Source organism: Neltuma alba, unplaced genomic scaffold (assembly GCF_004799145.2).
Source record: "Neltuma alba isolate B1F8T4 unplaced genomic scaffold, ASM479914v2 tig00011161_pilon, whole genome shotgun sequence".
NCBI lineage: Eukaryota > Viridiplantae > Streptophyta > Magnoliopsida > Fabales > Fabaceae > Neltuma > Neltuma alba.
In genome coordinates this window covers 165,410-181,432 of record NW_021635892.1, presented here as the reverse complement: position 1 = coordinate 181,432, position 16,023 = coordinate 165,410, and the positions used below count along the sequence as shown (strand labels likewise).

General features: G+C 34.5%; 1 protein-coding gene across 1 annotated transcript; it reads right to left on the bottom strand.

Moving 5' to 3' along the window:
• Nucleotides 1-766: 766 nt before the first annotated feature.
• On the bottom strand, nt 767-3,548 carry LOC114762010 (3,9-dihydroxypterocarpan 6A-monooxygenase-like). Its single transcript, XM_028951464.1, has 2 exons — nt 2,513-3,548; nt 767-1,442 (listed from the first exon to the last, which is right to left on the bottom strand). Exons 1-2 carry the CDS (start codon nt 3,038-3,040, stop codon nt 1,194-1,196), a joined length of 777 nt encoding a protein of 258 aa, XP_028807297.1. The 5' UTR covers nt 3,041-3,548; the 3' UTR covers nt 767-1,193.
• Between the last annotated feature and the right edge of the window lie 12,475 nt (nt 3,549-16,023).

The following is a 16,023-nucleotide window of genomic DNA, read 5'->3' as shown; positions in this document are numbered from 1 at the left end:
CCTCTGATTAAAAGGTGCCCAATTCACCTTTAACTTGCGCACAAGGGGGAATTGCTAGATTTTCAGCGTGTTTGCCTCCGGTGGCCCATGATCATGTGCGTGAGATCTTTCTTGTCCTCTAGGCCCATTCACTAGCCTAATAACACAAACTAGTATTTATGGACTTGTGCTTTCACTCTCTTAAGCAATGTGGGACTTGTTCTTTTTGACACACCCACACAATTTCTAACAGAATATACTAATAGGAGATTGCTACAAAGTTCCAAATAAGAAACATAATTACTAGTAGGTTCAAGTGATCTACAACAAAGATTAGCAACTTGTAGTGATAAATTTCAAGGTAGTAAATGACTACTGCTTATTTGTTATTGAAAATTTAGTAGTAATTATTTTCTTTTCTTGAAATCTTATTATAATTCTCCCTATATATTATTTCCTTTTTCCTCAGCTTGCAAGGTGTGCCTCTTATGCATAATATGTATGTGTGTATCCCATTGAACCTATTTTTGCGTTCCTCATCTGCCTCATTAGTTGCTCCAATGGGGCCACGGCGTTTACTCCATCTTCTTACTCTATTTTTTTTTTGGCTAATTTTTATATTTTTCTTTTTTAATTTTCTCCTTTATATATCCTAAATCTCGTGATACATCCTGCAAAATAAATAAAAAAATGACATTTGTAGATTTCACAGCAAGATTTATCTTTTTCATAAAAAATCAATTAAATAGTTATGGAATATTCATAAATTTGTTAAAATATATCTCAAACCTACACTCATTTAATAATAAAATATGCATTTTTTACAATATGATTTACAAGTATGCTCACGTAAACAAGATTCTTTACTTACCTTGAATCAGTTAATCTTCAGCCTACTCATAAAGAGCTGGGTTGGATAATCGTGGTGTGGGAATGGCAACTAGAGGCGTTTTCTTCTTTAACACAGTACCAAACTTCTCGGCTATATCCAGCTTTTGGTCTGGAGGCACTTTCCAATCAAATGAATGCATTAACATTGCAAGAGAATACAACAAATTCTTCTCAGCCAGAGGTATTCCTGCACAGATTCTTCGTCCAGACCCCAATGGTAAATACTCGAAGTCATTTCCTCTAAAATCAAGTTTCGAATCTAAGAACCTGGAGGGATCAAAGTGTAAAGCATTATCATAAACAGAAGGGTCCCTGTGTATTGCTCACACGTTCACGAACACAAGAGAGCCATTTGGAATTGCGTAGCCTAGACAGTGAGGAACTGATAGTGGAACAACTGGGTACAACCTCATAGTTTCTTTTTGAACTGCGAGTTCTACAACGTTGTCCTGTTCCACAATACTTTCCAATTCTTGTTGGATTCTCTTCTTCACATCTGGATTGGACATAATTTCAGCCATTGCAAACTCTATTGCGTTAGCTGATGTGTCAGTTCCACCCACCACCATGTCCTTTTCACATATAAGAAGTAATATTTAGCAACAAACTAACCAAATTACCACCTCCAGCTTGCATGGCTATGTATTAATAATTTACTTGCAATATAGATTTTATGTTTATATTATAGGACGTATTTTTTCATGCGTTACACAAGGTTAGGGATAAAACCTACACTACTTAAGACTTAATTATAAATAGTGGGATTGGCTATTAGATTTATATTTTATATTCATTTTAATATTAATGCATTAATATTTTATAATAATATTTAGGCTCAATATTTTAAAACACTCTGAACTTTGTGTTATATGTAAATAACCTATCCAACCTTTGAAACTTTACCACAAACATCTATGAACTTTTACATTTATATTGATAAATCCTATTTGTACTATTTATTTTGTTCATTATTTATATGCAAATGGCTTAAAGTTTAGAGGATTTATTAACATATAACTCAAAGTTTGAGGAAAAAGTATATATACATATAAAAATAAAGTTTAGCAATAAAAAATTAATAGTTTAAGATAATCTTACTTGGTACGGTGGCAATTCTTAAATTTTAAAGGTTACGGTACATGATTTTTAATTCAGAAAATTTTATATAATTTAACATAATATTTATATATTAAAGTTGTTTATATTATATATACATACGTTCCCACTAATACTTGTTTAAAAATACATTTCTCGCTTTAAAATTGTTTAAACAGATATAAGTAATAATACTGCTCCTGGTTCTCAATATAATAACTAATTGGGTTAGATTTAGTCTTAAATTCAAGACCTCAATTCACTGTATCTATCGTCTTTTCGCAAAATATCCATGTTGATTACGAAGAGATTTTATCTAGAGATAATTCTAATCATCCAATGCATATAATTAAAGAGGATAGTTTAGAGAGTTCAACATATATTTGTCACAAAGAATCACCTTAACTAATTTTCTTAATATCCTTAATTAGTTATTTAGCTCTTATATTAAGGACTAAAAGATAGTATTATTTAATTAAATAAGTCATTTCAAATATTCCCCATGTTTAAAGATACGAAAAAGTTGAAAGCTAAAAGAAAAATGTACCATGAGGAGGCCCTTAATGTGTGCCACGGCGAGTGGTAGTTTGGAATTTTCATCGTCCTTCAGCCTCAACAAGAAGTCCAAAAAATCTTTACTATCTTCTTCTTCGTTGCCACTCTCCTTGTTCATCTTTAGTCTCTGCTTAAGTATCTTCTCGAAGATCTGGTCGAACCGCTGAGCCAAAGAAACCATCCGGTTCTCCACTCCCTGCAAGCCAAACTTAACCAACCCAGAAAAGAAGTCAGATGCGTTAGGCTTACCCAGCAGCTCCGTGAAGTCCGCAACCACCTTCCTCAACTCTGCTCCCACGATAGCCCTCTCATCACCGCCTTCTTCCACCGTTCCACCCCATATCATGCTAGTGATCATGTTCAAGACAGTCAAAAACATCTGCTCCCCAGTATTCACTTGAGACCCCACCCGACTGTACAAATAGCCCACCGTTTTCCTCACCTCCTTTCGACTTAGTTTGCGGACGGAATCTAAGGTGTAGTTGCCGAGCATCCACTGCGCAAACTCTTTCCTCAACATTCGTCACTCAGATCCATAAGGGGTCCAAAGTATGTCGCTTGCACCGTAGGTTGCCACCCTGACGGCGGCCGGAACGTCATGGTTGGCGAAAATGACGTCATCGTCTCTGAGCATTTGACGAGCCATTGAAGAGGAGGACACGACGACGCCGCATCTGGGGCCGAGTCGGAGCGAAAGGATGGGACCGTAAGTTTGAGACAGAGAGGTGAAGTGTTTGTGAAGCTTAGGATCGAGGGACAGAAAATTGCCGATCAAGGGGAGGCCTGGTGGACCTGGAGGTGTTTTGCAATGATTGTGTTTGATGAAGTAGACTCATGCATACCAAGAAACTGTGAAAATTCCCCGGAAAGCAAGAAACACAACTGTGAAAGTATCAAACTGGTTTATGGAATCCATTGGATTTTGAATGAAGCCTGGTAGAGATAATATTCTTAATACTTAGATTTCTGAAGCAAGAAGGATACCAAAAGAACTTTTATGGAAGGATAAGCTCTATCTAGCTTCCAACCACCAGTTTATCGTCTCTCATCTAGTCTGCTTTGTTTCACTGTTTGGGAGAGATTCCGTGCACGTGATGCAATTAAAATTCCTTTTTTAAATAATTTAATCAGAATAAATGTATAATGTGTGTGTGTGTGTCTCTAAATACGCGAGTGAAGACATAGTTTCATTTTTGGGAACAGTTTCCTTAAGATATTTGTTTTTTATCTCTAAATTTTATTTGATTTAATGCTTACCATCTATCTTCAAAGTTTTGAAGCTGTTACAGTAATTGGGAAAACTGAATATACTTCATTTCATTAATGAGTAAATCATATTTATACAAAGAAAGAAAATGTACAGCAACTGATAACAACTTGATATTTACAAATAACTGAATTGGTTACAAATAATGTAACAGAAGTGTTAATCCTATCCTTCACACCCCCGCAAGGTTGAGCATGAATGTTTGTCATGCCAAGCTTGGATATAAGCTCATGACAGTGGCTGGGATGAAGTGGTTTGGTGAAGACATATGCTAATTGATCAAAAGACCTAATAGGGAAGAGTTGAATGGTCTTCGATTGAACTTTCTCCCAGACAAGATGACAGTCCAATTCAATGTGCTTCATGCGTTCATGAAATGTGGGGTTGGCAGCGATCTGTAAGGCTGACTGATTGTCACAATACAAAAAAGCAGGATCAAAATGTTTGATGTCAAAATCATTTAACAAGTATAAGAGCCATTGTACTTCACATGTTGTAGAAGCTAGTGCTCAGTATTTTGCTTCTAAGGGGGATCTGGAGACAGTGGCTTGTTTCTTAGCTTTCCAAGAAATGAGGGAGGAACCCAGAAAGATTGCATATCCAGTAACAGACCACTGACTATCAATGCAACTAGCCCAATAAGAATCACTAAAAGCCTTAAGTCTAAGGTTAGAAGTGAAGGACAGAAACAATCCAGCACCAGGAGTAGACTTAATGTACCGAAGGATCCTATGAGCAGCCTGCAAATGAGTGTCTTTAGGTGCTACCATGAATTGACTTAGTTGCTGTGTAGCAAAACTAAGGTTTGGATGAGTTGTGGTGAGGTATTGCAATTTACCAATGAGTTGTTGATAAATTTTAGGATTATCTAACAGAGTTCCTTTGGTGTTGGAGAGTTTAAGATGTGGATCCATTGGGGTAGAGGCAGGTTTGCGGGCTAGATATCCAGTGTCCTCTAATAATTCAAGGGCAAATTTGCATTGCAAGAGAAAAATACCATCCTTTGACCAAGCAAGCTCAAGGCCAAGGAAATACCTAAGATCTCCAAGATCCTTGATGGTAAAGGCCTAATCTAGTTGCTACTTAATGTGAGTTATTTCAACTAAGTCATTGCCAGCAAGAACCAAATCATCAACATAAATAAGAATAACAGTAAAGGATGAAGAAACAGCCTTAAAAAAAAAACAGAGAGAGTGATCACATGCAGACTGTTTGTAACCATATGATAGCAATGCAAAGGATAGTTTGGAATATCATTGGCGACTAGCTTGCTTGAGTCCATAAAGTAATTTTTGTAGTTTACACACTGTGTTAGAATGTGGAGCAGAAAAACCTTTTGGTAATTCCATATAAATTTCTTCTTTAAGGTTACCATGGAGGAAGGCATTATTGACATCAAGTTGATGTAAATGCCAATTTTTGGCAGCAGCAATAGAAAGAAGGAGTTTAAGAGTGGTCATTTTTGTAACAGTGGAAAATGTGTCAAAATAGCCAAGCCCTTCAATTTGAGTGTAATCCTTGGCTACTAACCTAGCCTTGTGTCTTTCAACTTCACTATTGGCTTTTAACTTGGTTTTAAAAACCCATTTACATCCAATAGTCTTCTTACTAGGTGGTAAAGGTGTGATGACCCAAGTTTAGTTATGTTCAAGGACATTTATTTATACAGTCATGGCTTCTCTCCAAATTGAGTGTTTAACAGCTTGATGATAGGTTTTAGGATCAAAAAAGGAAGAGACAGTACAAAGTGTTTATAATCAGGGGAAAGTGAGGAATAAGAAAGAACAAAAGACAAAGGATACCTAGGGATACCTTTTGTTGATGATTGGTCAGTAGAGGAAAGTAGAGCACAGTGATAGTCATGCAGATATGATGGAGGGTTATGTGGTCTAGAGGAACACCAAAGGTGATGTTGTGGAGTAGTAGCAGGAGGTGAAGTAGAGGGAGATATGGAATTGTCAGAAGAGATGATGGGTGAAGTAGGTAGTGATGCTTAAGAGTTTGATAGGGAAGGAGTAGGGGTGATAGGGGAAGTAGGGAAATCATCATCAAGGAAAGATTGGATGAACTGGATGGAGGGTTCAAGAGTTTTAGCAAAAGAATTGGCAAAAGGAAACACAAATTCATGAAATGCAACATCTCTAGAAAGAAAAATTTGATTGGTATGAAGATCTAATAAAATATAGGCTTTGGAACCAGAAGGTATACCTAAGAAAACACACTTTTTGGCTCTAGAAGCAAATTTTGATCAATTATGGGATAAGGTGGAGACAAAGCATAGAGAACCAAACACTTTTAAATCAGAATAAGATGGAGATATGGAATGTAGTTGTTCAAAAGGAGTGGTATTATATATAATAGGAGAGGGTAACCTATTAATGATAAAAACAACATGCATGATTGCAAAAGACCAGTATGAAAAAGGAATGTGAGATTGAAATAAAAGTGCACAAGCAACATTTAAAATGTGTTGGTGCTTTTGTTCCACCAAACCGTTCTATTGAAGTGTCTCAACACAGGAGGTTTGGTGAATGATTCCTTTAGAATCATAAAAGGATTGCATAGCAAATTTAGGACCATTGTCAGGTCTCAAGGTTTTAACAGAAGTGTTAAATTGGTTTTCTATTAAAATCAAAAAAATTTTAAGATGAGTTCTTGTATCAGATTTAGAGTGTAAGAAAAAAAATCCAAGTAAAGCAAGAGAAATCATCAACTATGGTAAGGAAATAACAGTGACCTTGAATAGAAGAAACAGAAAAAGGACCCCATGTGTCACAGTGAATCAGATCAAAGATTTTATTAGATGAACTTGTGCTTACAGGAAATGACAAACGCTTTTGCTTAGTGTGACAACCATTCTTTTAAAACCCATTTAGATCAAAATTTTCAATTTATTCGAAAGATTAATCATGATAGAAAAGAAGCAACCTTAAAATTTTAAGATCACTATCATGGTTAAAAGAAATAAACTTATCATGAGCACTTCGATACTTAACTTGGGCCTTGGACTTCCAAAGTTTAGAAATATCATTAAACCCTTAGTCTAAACAAAACTCATACTTTCAAACGAATGTCACGTGCAAAGTCTTAGAGGCCTCTGGCTTTTTAACAGCCCTCTCATCAATTAGTAGTAATCAAATGTATTAGTTTACAACATCAAAGTAGATGAATCCTATGTGGCAATATATAATAAAATAGCATATAAGACAAAAGAAGGGAGGCTATACAAGAAAAACTTGATAGCTAAGCTTTGCCATCTTCCTGATGGACCAGCCTTAGAGCTATTACTTGAAAATGTTAAACCAAGGGGTTGACAAACATCTCAATAACCAACTTTCCAACTCATTATATATACTAACATGGGCTCGTGAGGTGTCAAGTGGGATAATTATTAATTCTCGAGAAATATAGATATATCCATAGAAATATAATTTCAATCATCTAAACCCTCACTATGGGAGATCAATCAGACATATAGGCCTATTCCTCACTTTGGGGGACGAATAAGAAGCCACAAAGGCTTATCTCTCACCATGGGGGAAGAAGGAAGAAGCTAACCAATATGCACCAATAACGGTCTTACCACATGGTAGGATAGCGTTCAATCCAAAATCCAAATAACAACCAATTATTCACAATATAACAAAAATGTATCAATATTTTCTCAGTATAATCCATAAGATATAAATCATATATCTTTTCTAAACTTCTCAATCATAATTCTAAAAATCTCACAAGACAATTTTCATAGCTCAAAAAGTATAACATATCTACTCGAGTTCTAAATAATAAATCATTATTCTAAAATAACAAAATACTCACAAACAACATCTTAGCACATATAACAAGTGGAAAGTGGTTATCTCTCGTCAAAGTAATAGAAGGATTACCACGAGGTCAATCCTTTGCTCAACCAATAATTAATCTACACAATTAATATAACCACATATTAATATAAATTAATTAATTAATTAATTAAGCTTATATATTAGTTAAATTCCAAATTTAAATTTAATTTTCATTCTAAATTCCCACAACTCTTATAACCCAAAATTAAGTACTTTAGAACTAACTGATAATTTTCTAACAAGCCAAATTATTTATTTACATCCTCCAACTTATTTACTTTGATAAAAAGAATTTTCCAAAATTTCTAAATATGAAATTACTATATTCTAAATTCTAAAAATCTCATTTGAAATTTAAACCTCAAAACCAAACCATCAAAAATTCAATAGTGTCTCAAATATTTATATATATATATATATAATCTAATCAAAATTTTAATGGCATATATATTTTCATAAATAATAAACTTTAACTACAATAATTATTTTAAAACCTCTAGTCACCCAATAAATAAAACTAAACCGATTAAAATCTCAATAATATATCAAACAATCCAAATAAATTATTTAACTTAATTTTAATCAGTATAAATATAATATATCTCATAAATAACATATTTTTAATTAAAAATTAATTTTTAAATACTAAAATCAACAAATGGACAAATCTAAACTGGTAGAAATGATCTACTATAACAGATCTACAATACTGTGGTTAACACTCATCAAAACTAAATACTTGCTCCAAACTCTATACCAAAAATTTTCTCTAAGCAACACAAAATTACTGTTGTTAGACAGACCTGACTGAGTAGAACAACTTTCATAAAGGAAGTTTTGTAATTATAAGTAGTTTTACTTATCAAAATAACGATGAAGAAAGAAACAGGAGGGAGCGAGCGACGATGTAAGCTAGAACATAGAGAGAGAGAAGGAGAAGAGAGAGAGAAAAAAAGACGGGAGAAGGTAAAAAGAAAACACTTAGGGTAAACGGAAGTTAAAGACCCTAGGTAAAACAGAAAAAATAACAGTTTGGAACCCCTTTTTTTTTTTCAATTTTTAAAGATTTAAATCCTTAGAGTAAAATTTAAGATGTTACACTTAGCAAAATAACAAGCATCAGAAGGAGAGGTGTAAGAAGTACAATGAATATAAGGACAGAGCTTATGTAAAGTAGAAAGAGTGGTATTAGAAATGTGCCCTAAGCGTAAATGCCACAAGGTGGAGTCAGAGTTGGATGTATGAACAGAAACCATATTAGAAGAAATCGTATGTGCTTGAGGAGTGGGTGTAGGAATCATATCTGCATGAAGAATGTAAAGCCCTTCAAAAAGCTTAGCTGAACCAATCATCTCCAAAGGATTGAGTGAGAGAATCTGACAAGAATAAAAAAAAGAAAGTAAGGAAGCAATTAAGAGACAATGTCAATCGCGAAACAGAGACAATATTAAAGGAAAAATTGGAAAGAAAGAGGACATTGGTGAGAATTAGGAAGGGAGAAATTACAACCGTGCCAGAAACAGCTTGGATCCCTATAGGTAAGCTAACAAAGATAGGGGAAATGGAATGGTATGAAGAGAAAAAATAAGATTGCTAAAACATGATCAGTGGCACCCGAATCAATGATCCAAGTTATAGAATGTAAAGAGGGATTGGATATACCTGTAGGTGACTTAGTGGAAGTAGTGAAGTGATTGACATAGGCCGAAGGTTGTGGAGGTGTGAGGAGAGTAAGGAGACGCTGATATTGATCAAAGGTGAGGTGTGGAAGATGGAGGAGTAGGGAGAGAGCCAGCAGTGAGAGTGTCTTGAACATTACCAGGGTCTTGAGTGGAAATGTTATTCACCATGGAAGAGGACTGAAATTTGAAGCCTGGAGGGAAACCCTGTTTACGGTAGCAAGTGGCTTCAATGTGACGAGGTCAACCACAATAGCTACACTGTTTAATGGCCATAGGAGGAGGCTTGGGACCAACAAGAGCAAAGCGAGAGGACGGAGATGGTCCTTAGGCAATCAGAATCTTTGAATCAAGAGGAAGAGTAAGCTCCCGCTCTTGTTGAATCACAAGCGAGAAAACTCGATTGATTGGTGGTAAAGGATTGACAATCATGATTTGAGATTTGATGGAAGCATAAGATTCGTTGAGACCTTTGAGAAAACGAATTATGCGATCTTGCTCCCAGTGACTATGTGCAGTGTTGGTAGAATCGCAGGAACAGGGCTTGAGAGGGTGAATGTTGTCCAATTCATCCCATAAGATTTTCAGATGAGTGTAATACTCACTAACACCGAGACTTCCTTGCCATAAGCTGTATATGTCTTCTTGAAACTCAACAATGCAAAACAGGTTAGACTGAGAGTACCGCAATCCAAGATCGCTCCAAATGTCGGAAGCTCTATCGAACTAGAGGATGCTCTTCGCAATAGTCGAAGAAAGAGACTTGAGCAACCAACCTTGAACCAGATTATTGCAGCGGTCCCAAGCATAAAAGAGAGGTCATCAGATTTCGGCTGAGTAAGGGAGCCATCGACGAACACGAGCTTGTTTTTGGAGAGCAAGGCCATGCACATTGCACGAGCCCATCTGTGGTAGTTGGATCCATCAAGGGGAGGGGAAACGAGGACTAGGGCGGGGTTTTCACTTGGGTGGATGTAGTAGGGACTATGTAGATCAATGGAGGAAGAAGGAGAGCAAGAAGAAGAGCAGTCAGCTGCCATAGAAGGGTTTGGTGAGGGTTAGAGAAAAGTCAAAGAGAGAAATACGATAAAGAGGAAAAAAAGTTAGGCTCATGATACCATGTAACAGTAATTGGGAAAACTGAATATCTTTCGTTTCATTAATGAGTAAATCATATTTATACAAAGAAAGAAAATGTACAGCAACTGATAACAACTTGATATTTACAAATTACTAAATTGGTTACAAATAATGTAACAGAAGTGTTAATCCTATCCTTCATAGAAGCAGCATTCTATTTATGTGCATCAATTATCGAAATCCATCAAACTAATAATAAGGTAATCTATCTCGGGATTTTTTGGAGACAAGTTTGAGAGCATTTGTGAAAAAGCCAAAAGAAAATAAAGGGACAAGTCGATTGGTATTGTAGAGTGGATAGGTGGTGCGTGATTGTATCCATTGATACGATCCAGAAACTGATAGATATTGGATGTGACTGGACGGCATGTCCAGATACGTTAATTAGAAGAAGAAGAATTTAAATCTGTTTGTAAAACGACGAAAAAGTGGTCGCCTACTCGCACCATGCATGAACTTTACAAATAATCAAATACTGATGTTCATCACCTTCATTGATTCATGTACTTTACCGAATTAGCATTTTTTCCCCATAGAGTTAATGTTTTATTTGAGAGCTAGTCTGGGCAAAAAGATGAGATGTAGGTTGGAGCCAAAGAGGAGAAGTAGATCGCAAGATTTTTCAATGAGTAGGGTAGACATGATGGACCAGCTGGAAGACTATGACGAGACTTTTGGCATATCTGCTTCTGATGAAATATGAAATGATGATTAATGATGATTTTTAGATATTCTAGGTATTTAGCGTTATTAGGGATATTTGATTTTCACTTGATTTTTATCTTTTATTATGAATTGTTGTTTGCATGCAATTTTAGAATTCTAGAATATTTTCTCTTTGATTTTAGAAAAATAACGATTATGAATTGAATATATGTTCCCCCTTTTCCTTATTTCACCCATCCTACATCAGTTTTAGTTTTCTTTTTCCTTTAATCTGAATTGTTTAAACCTAATATGATGAGGTAGTCCCACGAATAAGAAAAAAACTGCAAAAATTCCCCAGAAAGCAAGAAGCGCAACTGTGAAAGCATCAAACGGGGATATGGAATCCATCAGATTATGAATGAAAGCTGGGGGATATATCGTTATTAATATTTAGACTCCTGAAGCCAGAAGAGGTTTCGATTAGCCCTTGCATCATCGTCTATCATCCTCATCGTAATCTGTTTTACTGGTTGCAAGTTTTTCCGTACATGTGATACGATTAAAATTTCTTTACTGAGAAAAAATTTTGTGGGTAAACAACTTTCACTTTATGAAATCGTAATAACAATTAATAAGAAAGTGAGAAATAATTTCACAAAAATTAACACCTTTTGTTTAATAGAATTTTACAAAAACTCAGCTTCTCAAGTCATAAGTATTAGTGATTTCTCAAGACGAACGACAACTTTGATTTAACAAATAACTTTCATTTTATGAAATAACAACAACAATCAAAGTCGTGAATTGGCCCATATATCTTAAAACTGAGTTATCTTATATAATACTCCTCCGGTCCTAAATATAAAACCTATTTTGTAGTGTAAATTAAACTACAAAATATGTCTTATATATAGGACGGAAGGAGTATTTTGTACTATATTATTAAGAAGTTTTAGTGACACGATAGTTATATGGCCTTAAAGGTGTAGGATGATAGCCCGAAAAAGCAATAGGTTTGAGACAGAGCGGAAGTAGAAGGGAAGTTGGGGATGGGGAGAAGGAAGATGGAACAATGGTGGGCCTGGTGGGCCTGGAGTAGCAGGTTGGAGTTTGCTTTGGATCCATGCGCACCAAGTGACTGAGAAAATGCCTGAGATCAAGAAACAGAAGGGTGTGAACATCCCACTGGTTTATGGAATTCATCAGCTTCTGAAAGAAACTCGATAATAGCATTATCCGTGGTAGAGATTATTTTTGGAGCTAGAAGGCCTGAAAAAGAACTTCAATTTATATCAGGAAGGCAAATTCGTAGATTTTTTTGAGCTAAAGTGTGAGTGAGGTTGATTTAATTTGATTTGATTAGATATAGTACTGACAATTTGTCAAAGTTAGTTTGTTTTATTTTGGTTGTGGAGATTCCCTTGCTACATTCCAAATAAATTTGTCCTTATTTGAACCAATTTCTGGGTTGGAGTAGACTGATGTTTGAGAATGGGAATAAATTTAAATCACCGGAAATATGGATGCCCATGAGACGACCTAACTTTCCAAACGAATTTCCTCCCAATGAACACTACTAGGAACTAAATCTTGTTGTCTGTATCATACCCCTGAAACGATGCTTCAAGTTTTGTAACAACACTCACTTTATCCTTCTCGTTCACGTCAGCAAGGTGCGTATTGCCACATAAATGATTGCATGATGACTCAATTTGAATTATATGTGTGATAAGGATTGATTTGTTAAATGAAAAAAGATTAGCGATTGAGTTTTAACTGAGTTAAAAGTTTAAAAGTTAAGTTGTATCGAATCATAGTTAAAAAACTAAATCATAACTAAGTTAAAAATTCTTATAAAAAACAATATTAAGAGTCGAAGAATTAAAAGATTAATTTTTCTTATAAAATATATATGTTTGTGATTTATCCATGTCCTAATATTCAACAACTCAATATAAGATCACACAAACTGAAATGCATATTGATATCAAAATACACGATCCAATCTAACAAACACACATAAAACTCAACAAATATGGAGTCTTAAACTCAATCTCAACATCATATATAAAAAGACATGCCTAAGGAAATCTAATCATATAATGGAGGATATAATAAACCATAAATGGAACCATAGAAGACTCCTCTAATAAAGAACAAATTGCTTAAGCTACCTCTAGGCCATCCTTAATAGAAAAGAGAAGAACCCTAGCCTCTCATGACTTCAGCTTGAGCTCTAACAACCCTAAAAGTTGCCAATAGCCTTGGTAAAATAAGGGAATGGAATGAATTTGGAGAAAGCAGGAGATGAATGGAAGGAGTGGGTGTTGATAAAGATGAAGAATGGAGTGTGGGGGATCAAGATTCGTGTTCCTCTTCATTAGAGATGAAGAATGCGGATTTTGACATATCCCAGAATTAAGGCTTGGACAAAGTATTATAATAAGTCTAAAATAAATAGGCTACTAAGCCCATATGAGTAGAAGTCCTATAAATACTTTGATAGGAAAGAATGATTGTAATTTTTGGCTTTTTTAGTAAAGGCTATAAACACAAGATCAAAGGTTAGCTAATGGTCAAATAAAATGCTAGACACCTAAGGTAACATTGTATTATTACCATCTTTGAAAATTATGCTCAAAACAGGAAAAATCCCTCGAGATAGAGAAAGGTATAGAATGATTCCACATACCATATTCACTACCCAAAAAAAAAAAAAAACATATGATTAACAATAAAATTTTTCATTTAGCGATAAAATTAGCAACGTAACTTGTTCGTTGCTAATTCTTCTGTCACTAAGTGGATTAGCAACGGAACTTTTTTTGGTTGTTGATTAGCAACAGACTTTTTCTATCACTATTCTGTTGCTAATTTGTGATGAAAAATTTTCATCATCACTAATTAGTGATGGAATTTGTAATGGAATTTTTTCATCATTAATTTCATCACTAATCCAATTTTTTAAAAAAAATTTAAAATCTCATCAGGGTAATGACTGCCAGCCACCTTACCTCCATCACCACGTGTCGCTTGAAAGGAAAAAAAAATTCCCAATCATAAAAATTTATAAAATAGTTTTAATAAGTTAATCATAGTAAAAAAGAATTAAACTAGAGTATTAAAACATGACCATATTTAGTTAAAAGAGTTTGACTCATTTTTTTAAAAAAAAAAACCCACAAAGGACTAAGGACACTTAAGATTGCCTCCAAATCTAACAACAATTATAACCAAAGCCTAGGGCACAATAACTGCTCACAAGCCTTCACAAATATCTGTCACAACAAGACTTATGGCATAGGAAACATAAGAACAAACCCAACCCACGATTCATCACCTGCCCAATTCAAATAACCATAACATAATTGAAATCATCAACAACATAGGAAGTCAACAAACTAAGTATGGATCCACCAGAGAGTCACATGCAACAGAAACCTACAGTCTCTAGCCATTCTAATAGCACTTTCACAGATACAGTCATCAAATAGTCAAACAAAAGTAAATGAGTCGACACAAAATATAGGCCCTAGATGGCAGTATACAACAATACAATTCCAGTCATAAGAGGCCTACTAGGCTATGTGTACCTATGTCCCTGGCTGCTTCCCTTTGCATCGAGCCAAACCCAATGACTCTCTTGAAAACAATAAATAACAATGAGATGAGACATTAAGTCTCAATAACCAATGATCAATTTACAACATGTACAAGCACGGTAGTAAGTCGTTGAAGTAGTGCTATAATAAATATTTAAAAGATAGAATATACAATTATGGATGCAGCAAACCGCGCAATAATATATATGCCCATCCCATCCACTATATTGTTCCTTATTACTGTATGACAAGGACCCTAACTTTTCATGTTGAGTAACCCAGCCAAAGGTCACCACCTCACACATCAAGTTAACGGGCCCTCTCCCACACCTACACCTCCCAAGAATGGATTATAGTGCATGAGGTGTCTACCCAGGAGTTCATTCTCATTTCCGAGCCGAGGAAAAGGAAGAACTACAAGGGTTTAACAATAAGGCCAAACACTATGATCGGTAGTGCTAGCTTGCTGTGCTGGCTTCAAGAACAATTATCCTCCATATAACAAATCCCAATCTCCATTTATGACCTCAATGCATAATTACAATATAACAATTTTAATCAACAACAAAGAACATAAATCTCATATTTCACAATATAACATCAACTTCGCTCTATAACATGATACAATATTAAATCAACACAAGTCAATAGTATTTGAGTCAGCATATTTCCCACTTCACCAAGTTCAATATAAGAAAATACATATTTTAATCATAAACATATGCTTCATGATTTAGTTAAGTATCATATATATATATATATATATATATAAATTAACCTCGATTGCCTCAACTCTAAGCTTATTCTTGCAAGCTTGAGGAACAAGAGCATAAGTTTCACACACTCTGAGGCACAAGGTAATCTACAAAATAATATAGATATAATTTAATATATAAAATAAAATAACTTACTACATATAATTTATTATTAATATTTGTATATCTTAGTTAAAATTTCTGCTTCTAAGAAAAGTCTCAAATCTCTCATGACCCAAAATTAAGTCTTGTTAGCCCTACATTATAATTTCCAAAAAATCAAAAATGCTCCTTTTTAATCCTCCAAATTATTTTGTTATATAAAACTTTCCAAAATTTTCAAATATGAAATTATTATTATTTTTTTAAAATCCTAAAATCTTATTCATTCTTGAAATCTCAAAAATAATAAGCCACCATAAGTTCAATAACACCTCAAATATACGTACATAAATTATTTAATCTAGGATCATATGGTACAAGTATCATATTCTTCACAAATAGTAAGCCTTTTAACTAAAATAATTATTTTAAAATCTTAGACAAGTAAATTAACAAAAGTAA

Excerpts from the sequence above, each read along its gene's own strand:
- LOC114762010 (XM_028951464.1), bottom strand. The coding sequence starts at position 3,040 with ATGTTGAGGAAAGAGTTTGCGCAGTGGATGCTCGGCAACTACACCTTA. Across the intron at positions 1,443-2,512 it reads ACATTAAGGGCCTCCTCATG|GACATGGTGGTGGGTGGAAC; the intron begins GTACATTTTTCT and ends ATATGTGAAAAG.